At 35.9% G+C, this 15,061-nt stretch overlaps 1 protein-coding gene across 3 annotated transcripts in view; it reads left to right on the top strand.

Moving 5' to 3' along the window:
- The window catches only part of EXOC2 (exocyst complex component 2), a 147,899-nt gene that overhangs the window by 37,704 nt on the left and 95,134 nt on the right, over positions 1–15,061 (top strand). For all 3 annotated transcript variants that reach the window (XM_068931992.1, XM_068931990.1, XM_068931991.1), the window contains exons 6-7: positions 657–781; positions 13,325–13,405. In XM_068931992.1, the coding sequence (XP_068788093.1) occupies positions 657–781; positions 13,325–13,405 (206 nt within the window). The remainder of the gene's footprint in view (positions 1–656; positions 782–13,324; positions 13,406–15,061) is intronic.

Raw genomic sequence — 15,061 nt, 5'->3', positions numbered from 1 at the left:
AAAGAAACCCGTCTTAGGCATAGCAATGATAAGTTGGATATGAATATTCCACTTCCTCAAAAATAAAAAAAATTCAATGGACTGCATATAAAAAGACATACTTTCATAAAGTGGGAATCCGTTCAGCCGCTCTTTGTTTTTGCTGTAATACTCTGTTTAATTCTGAACCTTATGTCCCAACTAACATAAAAGTATTGAAAGAACTTAGAAACTGAAAGTGGAAAAGGATTGTCGACTAAGCTGAAGAGTTAAATATTGGAATGGGAGAAGTCCCTTTAATACTGACGTTTGTTTAATCTAGTGTATCAAATGTAGGGATTTAGCATTGCCCATTTAGTGTAGTGCAAACAGTTAGCGAAGAATAATATTACATATTGAGAAGAAATGTCTTGATTGATTTAAACTATAACAAAGTCTCTCCCAACACAACTCTCCATATAGGATTTAAAAAAACCCACAAAACTTTAATTCTCCAGACATGTAATGCTAAGAGAAAATTGTCATTATCAGGAAGCAAACTGGATAGCAATCTCTCTCTCTTTAATAGTTTCTGTGACAGTAACCAGCTTTATTTTGCAAATATTGGGTTTTGTTTATTCATTGGTTGACCCTATTTATTGTAAGAATGTCAGTGGTATTTTTTTGTTTATTTTCAGTTTTGATCAGCTCAAAACGGCAGTTGTGAATCTGAAGAAACAAGCCAATAAGAAAAATGAAGGGAGTCTAGCTTACGTGAAAGGGGGTCTCAGCACTTTTTTTGAAGCACAAGATGCTCTATCAGGTAAATTAGACTTATTAAATACAGTATGAAAGAAGAAATGCTATTTGCATGTGTAGTTGACTGCAATATTAAAAACATTGTATTATTGTTCTGTGTAATATTTTCTGAAAGAATGCGATGAAAAAATCCATATTATGTTGGTCACAAGCTAGGACTGCCTAGCTGATTGTTGTGGTCTGTCTGCAAGAGATGGCATCAAAAGTATCTGATGGGAGTTGAAGGCATTTGATGAAACTGTGTAGCCCACAAATCCAGTAAGGAGAGGAAATGTTGAGCTGGAGGTGATGTCAAGATGATCTACAAACTATAGCAACATAAAAACTCCTATGTTATGATACCTTATCCTATAATCAATCTATAATACTTATGTATATATATTCACTACTACTCTTACTTAAGTAATCAGGCAAATTTTTTTATTCCCCTTACCAAAGGGAACATGCAAACACAGTTTGTAGTGAGATTACATTGATTGTCTGTACCATTTATACACATACGCAAAGCATAATACGTCTCTCAGGTAGAAGCTTATGAGCCATCAAGGTCCTGCCTGGTTAGGGACTGTGCTAGATCAGAAGGTGACTGTGTTAGGCGTTTCCTAATAGCTTTGGCATTTACTTCTGTGCTGCACTCCGTAACTGCTGTATATTGCAGGATAGCCACTCCTGATCACGGTTTCTGTGTTATAGGTACCATGGAGTAAATGAACATATCTACTCATAGCCTTAGCCAAGCTAGCACTTCTGTTGTTTTTGGGAACACAGCCTTGGATAAGTACCAAATGGATGAGTCAAAGGGAAGTTTGCTGTTGAACCATTTACAAGGCAATCACTAACCTTCTGCTAGTCCCTTCCATGTGGCAGGGAGAACAGAAAGTAGTGTTGTCTCACCCGGTGGTCCACCTGTACTCCTGGCCCAGGCAGATGAACCTGTGACCTGCCCTCTGCTGCTGTGACAGCATTTTCAAAAGTGGTTTTGGTTACTTAATTTGCTCATTTTTAGTTTAGAGAACTTATTTTCCAGAAGCGTGGACATATATGCTTTGATAGGGGAGACCTCTTAAAGACCTGAAGTTCATCGCAGAAAGAATTTGAACTTCTAGCTTTATTTCCCCACCCATAGTTGACCTATTACTGATCAATTTTGAAAACCTTAGCCTAAATTTGGATAGGACTACAATACCCAAAGCGAAAGATATTGAAGAAAGTGGTTTTAGTCATATGAAAAGACAGTACAAAGAATCAGTATCTTGTTATCTTTGTAACTAAGTTTTTATTACATGCCAAGAATGCAAAATGGTAGGCTATTTTTCCACAATAGTCTTAAATATCCTGAAAATATTGAAATCCTTATCCTTATTTATAAATAGTTTGAAATCCTTATCCTTATTTTATAAATAGTTTGAAATCTTCGGTACTTCTGAACAAATATTGAAAATGTGACTTATTTTTCACATCCAAATCTGCTTTGCATGTAGAGCTATTAAATACTCCCAAAGATTTGTAGTTCTGTTCCTAAATCATTACCGTTATGGATAAAAAGTACTGCTGGTGGGCATATGTGTTATCTTGTAACGTTTTTTTTTGTTTTTTTTTTTTTTTGGACTAGCAAAGGCTTACTAGGATTTATAGAAAGCTAATGCAAATCATAACTGTTGTGGCCTTTTAGAAAGACCAAACACAGATGGTTGGATTTCTTTGTCCCTTCTTTTGAAGTGTAAGCTTCTTGCCTTTAAAGACTAATTTCCTGGTAAAGGGAGAGGCTGGAGAACTAGTCAGAATGTAAGAAATATTAGTAAAGTAATGATAGGAAGAACTAACTCATTTATTTAACCAAATGTTCTGTTCTGTATGTAAGAAAACGGGTAAGAGCAATAACAGGGTTTTGCATTTCTTATTTGTAAGAGTGTTGATTTTGTGTAAAATCAGAGATCATTTGTGCTGTTCTTTAGCTGAATTATGAACTTAAAATTTGGGATGAATGATGTGGATCTTAGTGCCGCTTCATGTCTGCAATCAAAATGGCATGTTTGTCTTTTTCTCTCAGAGATCCTCTGTAAGTTTTCAAAAGGAAAAAAATGTGTAGCTTGTGCCATTCTAAACAGTGAATTAAAATATTACTAAGAAAGAATGGCCTTGATGTTGTTGTAGAAGAAAACTAAAGACTTTAAGACTTAATCTCTTATACATATAAATCAGTAAGACTGGAGTTCAAGGGACTTGTAAAATCAATAAAGTAGTTTACAATATTTAATACAGTATTTATTTTTAACTTCTGAAGCCACACTCTTAATGAGGATTTAGTGCAGATCACAGCTGCCTTCTGTAGCATTTAAATTTTCCTTTCTCCTGATGAAGTTTTTTGTTAATTGCATATAGAGAAGTGTTTTTTTGATTCTTTTCACTCCATACGTACATACATAATGCAGAACTTCTCATTTGTCCTGTCTTCCCATATATGCAGAACGTTTTTAAAGGAATCTAGCTGGAAAAAAGTGCTTATCTTTTGAAAGACTGGTAGCTATGACAGTTACAAGGAACAGCTTAGATAGATGTGGAGAGAGTTCCAGTAGCAGCAGCAAAAAGCATATCGAGCAAGTCAAATTTTTTCTCCAAAATATTTGATTGCTACAGTTTCCTCCAAAGAAAGCTGACAAGTATTCAGTATAAGCGTTATTAGCGTTGTTCTAGAGAAATGGCTCAGACGTCAAAACTTGGGGGGAAACAAAACAAAACAAAAACAAACAAACAACCCACTACCCAACACATGAAATCTAGGCATCCAGTTAGGAAATTTAAACTCTCTAACAGAAGAGCTCTCATTAAATTAAAAATCTTATTACACCGTGGTTATACCATGCTTGTACAAGGTGATATAATGCTCCTTTTCTATTCATACACAAGTAAAAGGGAATTTGTGCGTCTTACTTTCTCCTTTAGAAAGGTTCAACCAGAATTTGTTTGTGTTTAAACAAAGTCACATCAAAAACAGTTTATATTTGAAAGCTGAAATGTGGTTTCAGCACAAATTCTTAGGGACGACGGATTGGTTCTGCAAACTGTTTCATTTATAGCTGCTAAGCACAAGTTGTCACAGACAAGAAGCAACTCAAGAAAATCGTAACTGATCACATCTAGTTTGTTAATCTTTTGGTACAGTTTAAATGTCCCGAGCTTGTTGAATTTTTTTTGCCCACTTCATCTAGGAAGGTGTTCTGAAATCTACTATGGTCTCCAAAGTCACATTTTTGTTGGTAGAGAAAAACTTAGGCTGCCAATTTTTCCCTCCAGATATCCTAGAACACTTCCTCCAATCCTGATGATTCTTCTTTGCAAATCATAGGTCTGTTGCATTTCCATGTTGCTATCTTTTGTTGTTGTAGAGCAGAGCTATCTATGTATGGCCATTTCTCCTAGCTCTCCCTAAATTGGTGCAGGATGTTATTTTTTGTAGGACGTTAAGAGGTATAACTATTTACCAGGTATTTTGCAGCTCTTTGTTTAACATATATTTGTACCTGCTTTTTCAACTCGTACACTTTTAAAAAGGTTTCTTTCAAATATATGAACTTGGTCTGGGATACCCTTAATTGCTCATTTTGAGTGTAGCTTCTCTCATTAGCAGGGATCAGTAAGATCAGTCTTATTTTGAGTGTGCTATCAGACTGTATCGCACATTTAAATTAGTTATAATCTTTTCGCAAGTAAGCAACTAAAACCATAAAAAGTTATACCAAGATGCTTATTGTATTATGTGATTTAGAAAGTGCTTACTAAGAAAATAAGAGATCAAATAGGCCAGAACCCTTGCCATTTGGTTTAATCTCTTGAAAAACAGAATTGCCTTATCAGATCCTCATGTCTCTTTGTCTGTTAGCTTGGCTGACAGTTTTGATGGTGACTTTGCTGCGGAGGAGATGTTCAACAGGAAGTTTGTTTCATCAGCTGAAGGGAGCTGTAAACTGAGCTGAGGGGAACTGGGCTCACCTCAACTTGACCCGCTTGTCAACATCAGGGACTTAAGCTGATTTATTTCCCATAATTCTAATTGCAACCTAGAAAGTAGCATTCCCAAAAATCTGCTGTTTCTATAATTGTAGAGATGTAATGTTTTATTGTCATTAGCAAATGATGTCCCACCCAGAAGTCTCTGGAAAGCTAGGAAATGAATTTACTTTGAATATACTTATACTTTTTCTTTTATTATACTTCTACTATGTACTTTTTGAATATACTTTTTTGTGAAGCGTTAGGCTACGGAGTTTCTTTTTGTTTAAGAAAAAGGAAAAGAAATAGGGAAATGGCCACTTCACTTGCTCAGTTATGTGAAAACATATAAGTATTTGAGAAGGAGGGAAGATGCTACCTTGTTTTGGAAACATGGATATGTTGAACAAATTTGAGGTTTATATTTGATGTTCCGGTTTGTCGTGGCAGCAGTTCTTCTGATGCAGTGCAACTACAAACACGTTTTAAATAATTGCCAGAAAAACTCTATGGGAAACAGACTGCTAGTTATCATAGCTCTATTCCTTTTCTTCTTTCCGCTTGACTATGTGGCCTTCAGGAAAGACAGTATGATGGAGTACTTTGGCCATAATTAGCCTTTGTCCAGTATCTTTCCTAATAGATAAGGTAGGGTAACATTTGCCTGGGTGGAATGATGCTCTATGTGGCCAATGCATGCTGCTGCTTCCTATAGAATATTTCTGCATGCCATCCGTAAAGCCAGCTCTAGGATGAGCATGTCAATGAACCAGGATCCGGCTCAGTATGAGTAAACATGTTGTGATGGCATTACATTTGTTTAATGCATTTTCTCTAAAACTAAAACAAAAGAAACCACTGTCTTTATTCAAATCTGAGTCAGATTAAGGATTTGGGAAGCTAAAAGCTGATGTTTGTCTGTCATATAAACGTTCCTTTGCTTCTGTTTCTTAAGTATACTTCAAAAGCAGTGTTTGATTAGACGTAATGTTTTTCTGAACTCTGGGGTGCCGAGAGGGATGAGGAGTTACGTTTGAATTCAAAGAGAATGCATGCAACTCATTTTTCATTAGTAGTTCCATTTGCAAATAAATTAGTCGAGTGATGACTAACTAATTTTAAAGTGATTTTTGCATTGTTAGCTCTTACCTCAGTTCACAGTCTCTTTTAGCTTTTTGTTTATTTGTCCAGTGAAATGCTAGTACATGACTGTTTCTGCTAGGTACTAAGGTGTCAGAAAGTTATGTCAGGTTTTGTTTTTGTCACAGTTTTGTTTTTTAACAAATCTAACTTGCATTTTATTGCTCGTTTCATGTTCACCTTACTCTACAGTCTCAAATGTATTTTCCCAAGTAGTATGAATTTTCATGAATTGTATGGATTTGAGTAAATCAAATTCTAACATATGATTATTACTTACATGTTATCTAGCTGACTGAAATAGCTAGAGTAGTTCTTTCTCGAGTGCTCTCAGTGGTGTGTCTGTTAATGTTGTCTTCCTCATCCTGCTTCAGGCAGCAGAAAATAGTCTTCTTGGGGTAAAAATAGTGCATTTTTATTGCCAGTAACTTTCATTACTGTAATTCAGAGAGGTCAGAAAGAACAGGGCCACGGAAGCAAGTTGCCCCAAGATAAATTAGGATACAGCATGTATCAGATGTATCTTACAGCAAGTTAGTCACCTTAAGGTAACAGTTTGTATGCATGTATGTGCCCCACAGTAGATGCAAGGTAGCTTACTTCAGTTTATGAACTAAGATCATGCCCCTAAGCTGTCATGAAGGACTTTACTCAAAGCTCAGTGTCTAGCTTTCCAAGTGGATGCTCATATCTGAAGGCTCAAGATATCCTTGTGCTATATTATAGAAAGAAGTTGAATAATAAGCAGCTGCCCTGTTGTAGATACGTATTTTGTCCTTGTGTACGTTGGCCTTCTCACATATGCGCAGTGAAGAAAGAATAGCCATGCTCTTTTACGTTTGCTAATAGAAAATGTGTATTCTGATATTGCACTGCTAGATGACAAGGAGAAAAAAAGTTTGCTGTGAGTAATACATGCTGAAAGAGAGATGCCCTGATAAAGAATCACCAGTGAAGTATGTAACTGGGTGGTAAGTGGTGTGCTCTCAGGTGGGTGCTGCTTCTTCATGCAATGCCCAGAATCAGTCTCCATAGCAGACCAGTTGCTACTGTAATGCAACTGTAATGCAATAAGTAAAATTTATGCTACTGTGATCAGCAAAAGTCTCAAACTTTTCTGTCATACAGGTCCTAGGTCCCAGTTTCTAGGGGTTTTTTGCTGTGTCTCAAACAAGAGATGGTCTAATTTGAAAAATGGAAAACATCTCAGTAGAAATTGTCTTGGTCCATGGTAAAATTTCTGTGCCCAAGCCTGTACCTCTCCTAACGCTAGCTTCTCATATAGCTTCTTCTAAATCAATAAGCATCTTTACAGATGTTAGCTGGTGACTGTAATTACTAGCTGCTTTTAGCTACTGCGTGCCTGTCATGTTTTGTGACTTAATGTTTTTCAGATAAATTTTATTGGTATTTTATTTGAAAAATATTAAAACATCAATAGCAAATGGGGCAGTTGATGGCAAGTGTGCAAAAAAACGCCGAAGATTAAACTTGACCTAGGCTTGACCTGCACACCATCTGAACAGCTTGATTTCGTGTTGCATCATTCCATTTTGTATTTTGATTTCAATACCATTTTTACATTACATGCAACGTTTAAAAGCTGCTTTTATTCCTACCCTTAGCTTTCACAGATCTAAGAGGTTAGCAGTGTGTAGGTAATAAGGGAATAGCATTTCCTGTTCTCTAAAATTCTCAAGTACCCTGGCATGGCCTCAGTCCATGAAATTTTTAGTGGATCCATAAGTGGATTCGCAATTCTTATTGTCTTTTTTCTGAGATATTTCCCTAGAAATGTCACACTTGCTTTAAGTACAGTGCTTCATGAGAGCAAAGCTTTTAAGGCCTCACAAATTTATTAGACTATGATGTTTGGTCTATTTCCATAAAACCACCCCTCCTAGCATTGTACTTTAATTTTTTTAATATAATTTTAAGTCTGTCCATTTTATTAGATTTTTGCCACTGTGTTGGGGAAACAAACTTGAAAAAGTAAATGCTAGAGAAACAAAACACAAAATGGTGATTAAAGAGAATACAACAATCACCTCGATAGTTTATAATTTTTGCGTAGCTTGGCAGTGTTTCACAGAGTAAAGCCGCCTTTACCCTGCAGTTCACAAAAATGTCCAGAAATTGCTGAAAAATTAATACTTAGCAGTACTTAGCAGTACTATTTATTGGCCATAGCAACAAACTTTTAGGTCCTTTAGGTTTTTATAACGTAATGTATTATCAGCTCTGATCATGACTAGCTATCTTCGTTAGGCACGCCTGTGGAATTCAGGAAGAATGCTCAAATTCAGAAGAATTCTCTTCAAATTACAGAAAATATTTAATCTTTCTCACAAGGAAGACAAAGGCATTTTCCTTCATACATTTGCTTGAATCTTGGAAGCATGTTGACATGTGTTGTTCTTCCTTCCACTACTGTATTTCAGTGCCAAGTTCTTTATGGTTACCACATTAACATCTTCAGAACTACTTTGCTGAATCAGTCTTTCCTTTTTGTCATTCTGTTTCTTCTTATTTTCTGTGTCCAACTAAACACGTTTGGTATGTTTCACGTAAATTTTTTCTTTAACTGTGTTTCTGAGCAAATGAATAAGATTTTCAGATATGCTAAATGCATGTCTATGCCTCTTATTAGAAAATGGTAGAAAACCTGCGTCTGTTTTGCTTTGCAGAGTTAGGCAGAGGAATTTTTGAGAATACCACTCCTTGGTGCTTATCTCAAAGTGTGTCTAAAAAAAAAACCAAAACCTGATGAGTAAATCAAAAATGAAATTTGCAAGTCAAAAATTGCATGACCCTGACAAGCCTGGTTTGTTTCAGATATACAGTTGCCCAAGTAGAAACCATATCCTTCCTTAGAAGAAATCAAATTGTTTTCAACACAAGCAGCAATGGATTTAATTGCAGTTTATTTTACTACAGGCCTGTACTACGGTTTATTTGCCAGATTACACTATTGCTTGTGTTTTGACAAAAATAACCAATTCTGAAGTATTTGGTCACAGTGTAGATCTTAGGAGCTCTAAGCTTAATCTCTTCCCTATTAAAAGTTAGTATTGCACTGCAACTATGAGATTTTCCTTCTAAGTCGGAGTATTTGAAGCTTGCAAACTTGAACACTTAGTGGCAAGGATAGTACAAAAAGCAGTTAGTTTTCTGGCATGGTTGAAACGCGTAGACCCAGACCCTCCTCACCTTATTTGTTGTATGCTTCTTACCATAACGCTTCTTGATAATGGGAAATGGACTCTGCTAGGTTTGGAAACTCTTGAGAAGCAATCTCAACTGCTGTTCTAACTTATACAGTTCATATCAGGTAAGTCCAGGTGACAGTTCACAGTTCAAGAATAAAATCTTGTCCATCTCTCTCTTCTTCAGGCTTTCAGAGAGAATCTTAAAACTTTCTCCTTGCTCTTCCTACCCTCACCTCATTAGTGGCTGCAGTATGAAGCTGCAGCTGAAGTTAATCTAACTACTGACTGCTGAGAGAGGTGCAGGTTTGCTTTCCACCTGTCCTTGGCCACATGCTCCTTCTCTTCCCTTGCATTGCAATGGTGCAACTGTGGCTTGGTTTAGACAAGCTCACAGATGAATAAAAAAACTTTTATTTTGCTGAGTGGATTTTCCAATAGATCAGCTCACTGCTTCTGCCCTGCAGCTGTGTGATTGCTAGATGCAGCACAAGGAAGCACGCAGGTGGAAACGGTGAGGAGAAGGGGAATCATTCCAAACAACAACAGCCCACCATTACATAGTTTTAGTCTAAGATGAAAGAATAACTTGAGTATGTATGAGTTCCTTCCCACCAGATTAGGTCAACAGGTATTTTTCTTGACTGCATATAGTTTTGCTTGCCTAAACTTCTAAGTCAGAGGGTTCCCTATGGAAGGAACACTTGCTTAACTTTCTAAAAATTATTTGATGCGAACAAAGCTTAGACTTTCTAATAAAGAATTTTTCATGACATTTTTCACTCTGAAAACTTAATCTTTTTTTCGTAGCCCAGCTTTGGCATACGTATGAATGCTCTTATTGCTATGTTTGAATTTAATGGGTGAAAATAGCTTCAGTACATGAAGAAAGTATCCTGTTAACTATGTAGTAAGGAATACAACAAGTCCCCTTATGTGTAGCAAGAGTAATTTAGGTAGGTCTACACTTCTTCACTATGTCCTAAGGGAGCTTAATTGAGACACTGGTCCAAAAATCCCTTTTGGCTTATTCTACCTGTTATATATGTTTAATATTCCTTTACTTACACCATACAGTGCTTTCCTCCTTCCTGGAACTTGCTACCTTATTGGAAAAAAAAAAAATACATGCATAAATATTTTTCACCTTGTAGACATCTTGTTCTCTGCTGGAACACCTGTGCACTGGCTTAATGTGATAACTCTTCCTGGGTTTACAACAGCACTATTTTCAAGCAGAGAATCTCAAATGCTTTATGCCAAACCACTAACTTTAAATGCTGCCAGTGTGAAAAATGTTATGTTCCATTTCCTAAAAGGAAGAGGAGGGAATAGTGTGGCTATTGTATCTTCTTATCCAACAGAGATGATAAAGAGAACTGCTTTGGAGAAGACGCTTTTTAAAAATTTCAGGAACTGATTCATGATCATGCTACCATTTCCAAACAAACTGCTTTCAAAATAAAAAAAAAAAGAACTACTCTTCATGTCTTAATGTTATTTAGACTGGTAACATGTTAAATCACAGTCTTTCAGAATTTACTGTTCTGTCCATTAAAAGAAATCTTGATCCTATTTTGCATATATTTTGCAATAAAAACTGTTTCTCATGCAGGTTTAGATGTTATAGTTCAATTGTGGAAACTTTTGAGTTGTGTCCCCCTCAGGAATAACATTTTAATTATTTGATCAGCAATTAATGCTATGTAATTAATAACTTCCAAAGTCTTGCATTCTAAAAATCCTTGAGACAAGATATAACTTATTTTTTATCTACAGCCGTATAGAAAATATCTTTTGAAAATTCACTTGAGAAAATGGTTTGAATATCTTTAAATTCAAACTATTACTGGTTGATAGTGTTTCAATAATATTTACAACACTTGGTTTAAAAAAGCCTGCTTATATTTTGGTTGCTGTTTTAATGAACTTGCTGTTCAGTATGTAACTTAGATTGCTGTACTGTAATTGTACTACACATGACCAGAACTCATGCGTATAACCTTTTATATCATATCATTACATATATGATATGATATAGTACATATATCATATTATTTTTAGTCATATCCTTGAACTTGCAGTGGTTTTGTTACAATATTATGAAAATACATTCTCAAAAGTAATCGTGCATGTTATCTATAAAATATATGCTGTGATTCAAGAATCTACAATCTTTTGGATAGTTTTCTATTCCTGAATGTATACAAAAATTTAAGTGTGGATTGTCTGAAGAAATATGATGTCCTAAATCAGATTTTTTTTTCCTGTAGTGATTTTAACAACAAAAATAAAGAGGTTCTCTTGCATTTTCAAGAAGACAAAGCTTTTGAAATTTTGTATTTAGGCTCCATTTGAAGAATTGTATTTGTCTGAGGATAATGGAAGTTTCTCTCTTTCCTTTTGCCCTCCCTTTTTTGTCACTGTGTTCTTTTTAAATGGAAACTCGTCCTCTGAAAGAGGCTGAGTATTGTTAGAAAGCGCCAGCCTGTTTCCGAATAGCCACCCTTTCTCACTCTTTACAGTAGGACTGAGGCTACAGGTTTGCCTTACTAAAGGTAGCTTGTTCACTTGTTCTTCTTAGGCTGTGCCTACGTAGCATGGACAAGCAGGAATAGATTCGTATAGGAAAACGGTTGATGATGAGAACTTGATATACGTGTTATCTGCCCTTCGAGGTGCTTCTTCCGACCAGCTTGAGTATCACCCTGTGGACTGAATGCTAACTATCTGTTGGAGCACATTAAGTGTGCTCCTGGAGTATGTATCTTAAGCATGCATCTTCTAGTTTGGCTTAATCTTAAAAGAATACAGCTGAAGCACTCCGAGTGCTCTGTCTTGCAAACCAAACCAGATAATTGGGGACAATTTGGAGATTGGTTTCAAAAGTGTATTTGTGTTCTCATCTAAAATGTATCATTATTCATGCTCTTAAAAGCACAGAGCAGCACTGTCTTCACAGGTAGCCTCACTTCAGTTTTCTGAGAGTAGTGAGAAGGAGCAGCAATTTTTTAGAAGGCTTCTCAGATGAAGGTGATGGGAAACTTATGGGGTTTTTTTTCTCTCTCTGTGTTTTTTTTTTTTTTGTTAAGCAACAGGAGCTGATGGCTATTCGATAGAGAAATTTTATGTATATTAATAGATTAAAAATTTTAAGGGGAAATTATGTGATTTTAAAATAATTATATATATATATATAGGATGATTGTATGCAAGATTACTAGTAATCTTATTTTAAAAAAAAAAAAACAAAAAACAATGATTTATGCCAGTTGTGCTCAACAGGGAGGAGGAGGAAAAGGGGACTGAATAAGAGATAGGAAGTAGAAGAAAGCAATATCTACACTCCATTTGTTGCCCATGTTTCCAGAGTTGGTATAGTGTACTGAGAGTGTGCTGGTTGGTAAATCTGTCCCTTCCTTACAAAGAAATTACGATGAAAGCAGCAAATTAATGCTGATACTAAAGTTTTCCAGGTTCATTAGTAATACTATGTGAAAACAAGAATTTGGGCTCTGGGCATTTTAGGGCAGGAAAAAACAGCATATTCTAAAAAACAAAGCAACTCCCCCCCCTCCATTTTCATGTGATTTTGAGCAAAGCACCACAGTGCTTTTGTATAGTGGTTAATGCAGGGTGTTGCTATAAGGTACACTGAAATTGTGCAAGTTCTTTGTGATTGCGTTGTTACAGATGGAAACAACTGATTTTTGGGGAGGTTTCTAAAACTTGATTTTGAGGTCATTCAGATGCCCTATGACTCTTTTTCTACCCTTTAATTATTAGTAATGCGTTTTCTGTGAAATCAGTATAAAAGGTCAGTTTTGCCCTAGAAAGCAAAAGTATTTTGTATTTGAACGATGCTTACTTTTCAAAATACTAAATAGAATTAATACCTGTATGACAAGATAGCTAATCAGGATTATTCTCCTCAGGTTTTTTTTTTTTTCCTTAAGGGTTGTCTTGTTCAAGAACATTCAGGAAGTCTGTGTTAAAGTAATGGTTAAAATTCTGCAGCATCTGGCTCTCAGCCCTGTGCTTAGCTAGACTATGCTGCCATGAAACATGTTTGTATTTTTTTTTTTTTTATGTCTAACAAGAAAAATAAAGTGTTATTTTAAATTTTGAAAAATGTTTAAAAGTGTCACTTTGATGTAGCGTATTCCCACCTATTAAAATGTTCTGCATTTTAACTGGACACTTTATTCCAGCAATCCATCAAAAACTGGAAGCGGATGGAACGGAAAAAGTAGAAGGATCCATGACGCAAAAACTGGAGAATGTACTGAACAGTAAGTTTTCTCCATCTACCAGCAACTATTTATGGACTTTGGACTTTGTAACAAACTTTAATATATTTCTTGGAATATGGTAGAAAGTAGAAAACAGTACACTCTCTCTTGCCTGTTTCCCTTTTGATGGTAGTGGTTTTAGGGTGCAATACTACACCTCTTGAAAAAAGTGGCAACTTTTGCCCTGAATTTCGGTGGACAAAGGATTGAGTTTGTGATAACAAAGAATAAAAATCAAAATAAAAGCAGCCTATAGCTTTTAATTTAAATTAATTTCGGTGGCATGTCAATTTTCAGCGTACAAAGAAAAGAGAGAAATAGAGCTGTGGAAGGATGAGCAAAACTAAATACCAAGACTGTAAAAACTTTTAGCAAAGGAGAAAAACACAAAGTAACAAGGTCTATTAACAGGATATTTCTCGCTTACTGTGCTGTCATTCAGACTGCTTGGAATTAGTATTCTTTTAGAAACTTTTGAAGAGCTCTCAGTGCCCTCTTTTCTGTGTTTCTGTGTATTAGTTGTAAGATTTTGTTGAGAGATTACTTGCATTTACTGCAGTTTGGTATGTGTTTCATCAGATCAAAAAGTTACTTTTTTAATTCTGGGAATTTTGCCAAGATAATTTTACTGTGTTTCATTGTGATTTTTTTCACAGAGGAAGGGATGTTTCCCTTAGTGCTGTATCAATAAGCAGGAATGACATCCAGATAGCTGACTCTGTTGGACAGTCAGAGAGTATTTTTATGAAAAAGGGAAAGTGACATGGAAGTTCACTGCGGTTTCTCTTGTTTGAATAAAGCAGTGGCTGCTCATGTGTGGAGCAGAAGGAAAGCAGGTCTTTTTGGTTTATTTGTTTGCTTTTTGTGAACAGCCTTAGTTCTGCTCATTAGTAATACGTTAACGTTTGCAGCAAAGGTGTAGTCTTCCTGTTGTTGCCTGGAATGCAAAACCTGGCATACATATCTTTGCTATCTGAATGGCTTGTGTGCCAAAATCTGTTTGATACAAATAAGGTAGGGGGAAAAAGCAATTAATGACATTTGTAGATGTAGTCCCCAATTCTCTGTATCAATACCATGCCATGCACCGAGCACAGATCCTTTGGAGAGCATTTCCCTTTGACAAAAATACGTAACAGATTTTAACATAAATGAATGAAACCGTAAAATCTTGCAGGGTCATGGCTTTATTTTCGACATGCAACAGACCTTCCTATAGTATACAGTCATTTTTTCTTTGATAAATGCTGGCTGAAATCTGTATGCAAATGATTAGGATTGTCTTTTTCAAGCTGTCCCTTTAGAGGAACTTGTGCCAGCCACTTCAGAGTGGTATTAGGTTTAGCTCTGCTGTGAGAAGAATTGGCTGCTTTTCCTCTTGATACTTTGCAAGTCATGATGGGTGGGAGGCAGGGGGGTAGGAATACAGGGATTTAAAAAGAGTAAACAATATTATGCAAAGTAGTTGAGGATGAAAGCCTTATTTCTTTTCTGACCATTCAAAAGTGTCCTTAGTTACTATTCTATAAAGAATTTGACTTTCAAGTGCTTCTGTAATCTGTGAGTTACAGGGAATGTTTTCAACAGTGTCCTCAAATCGTTAGTCAAGTTTTGCATTTTATTTCCTGTAGGTGCACATTTTGAGAGACGATACTG

Source organism: Struthio camelus, chromosome 2, assembly GCF_040807025.1.
Source record: "Struthio camelus isolate bStrCam1 chromosome 2, bStrCam1.hap1, whole genome shotgun sequence".
In the NCBI taxonomy this organism is placed as follows: domain Eukaryota; kingdom Metazoa; phylum Chordata; class Aves; order Struthioniformes; family Struthionidae; genus Struthio; species Struthio camelus.
Note: the sequence above shows the minus strand (reverse complement) of the source record. Positions and strands in the feature narration are given on the sequence as shown.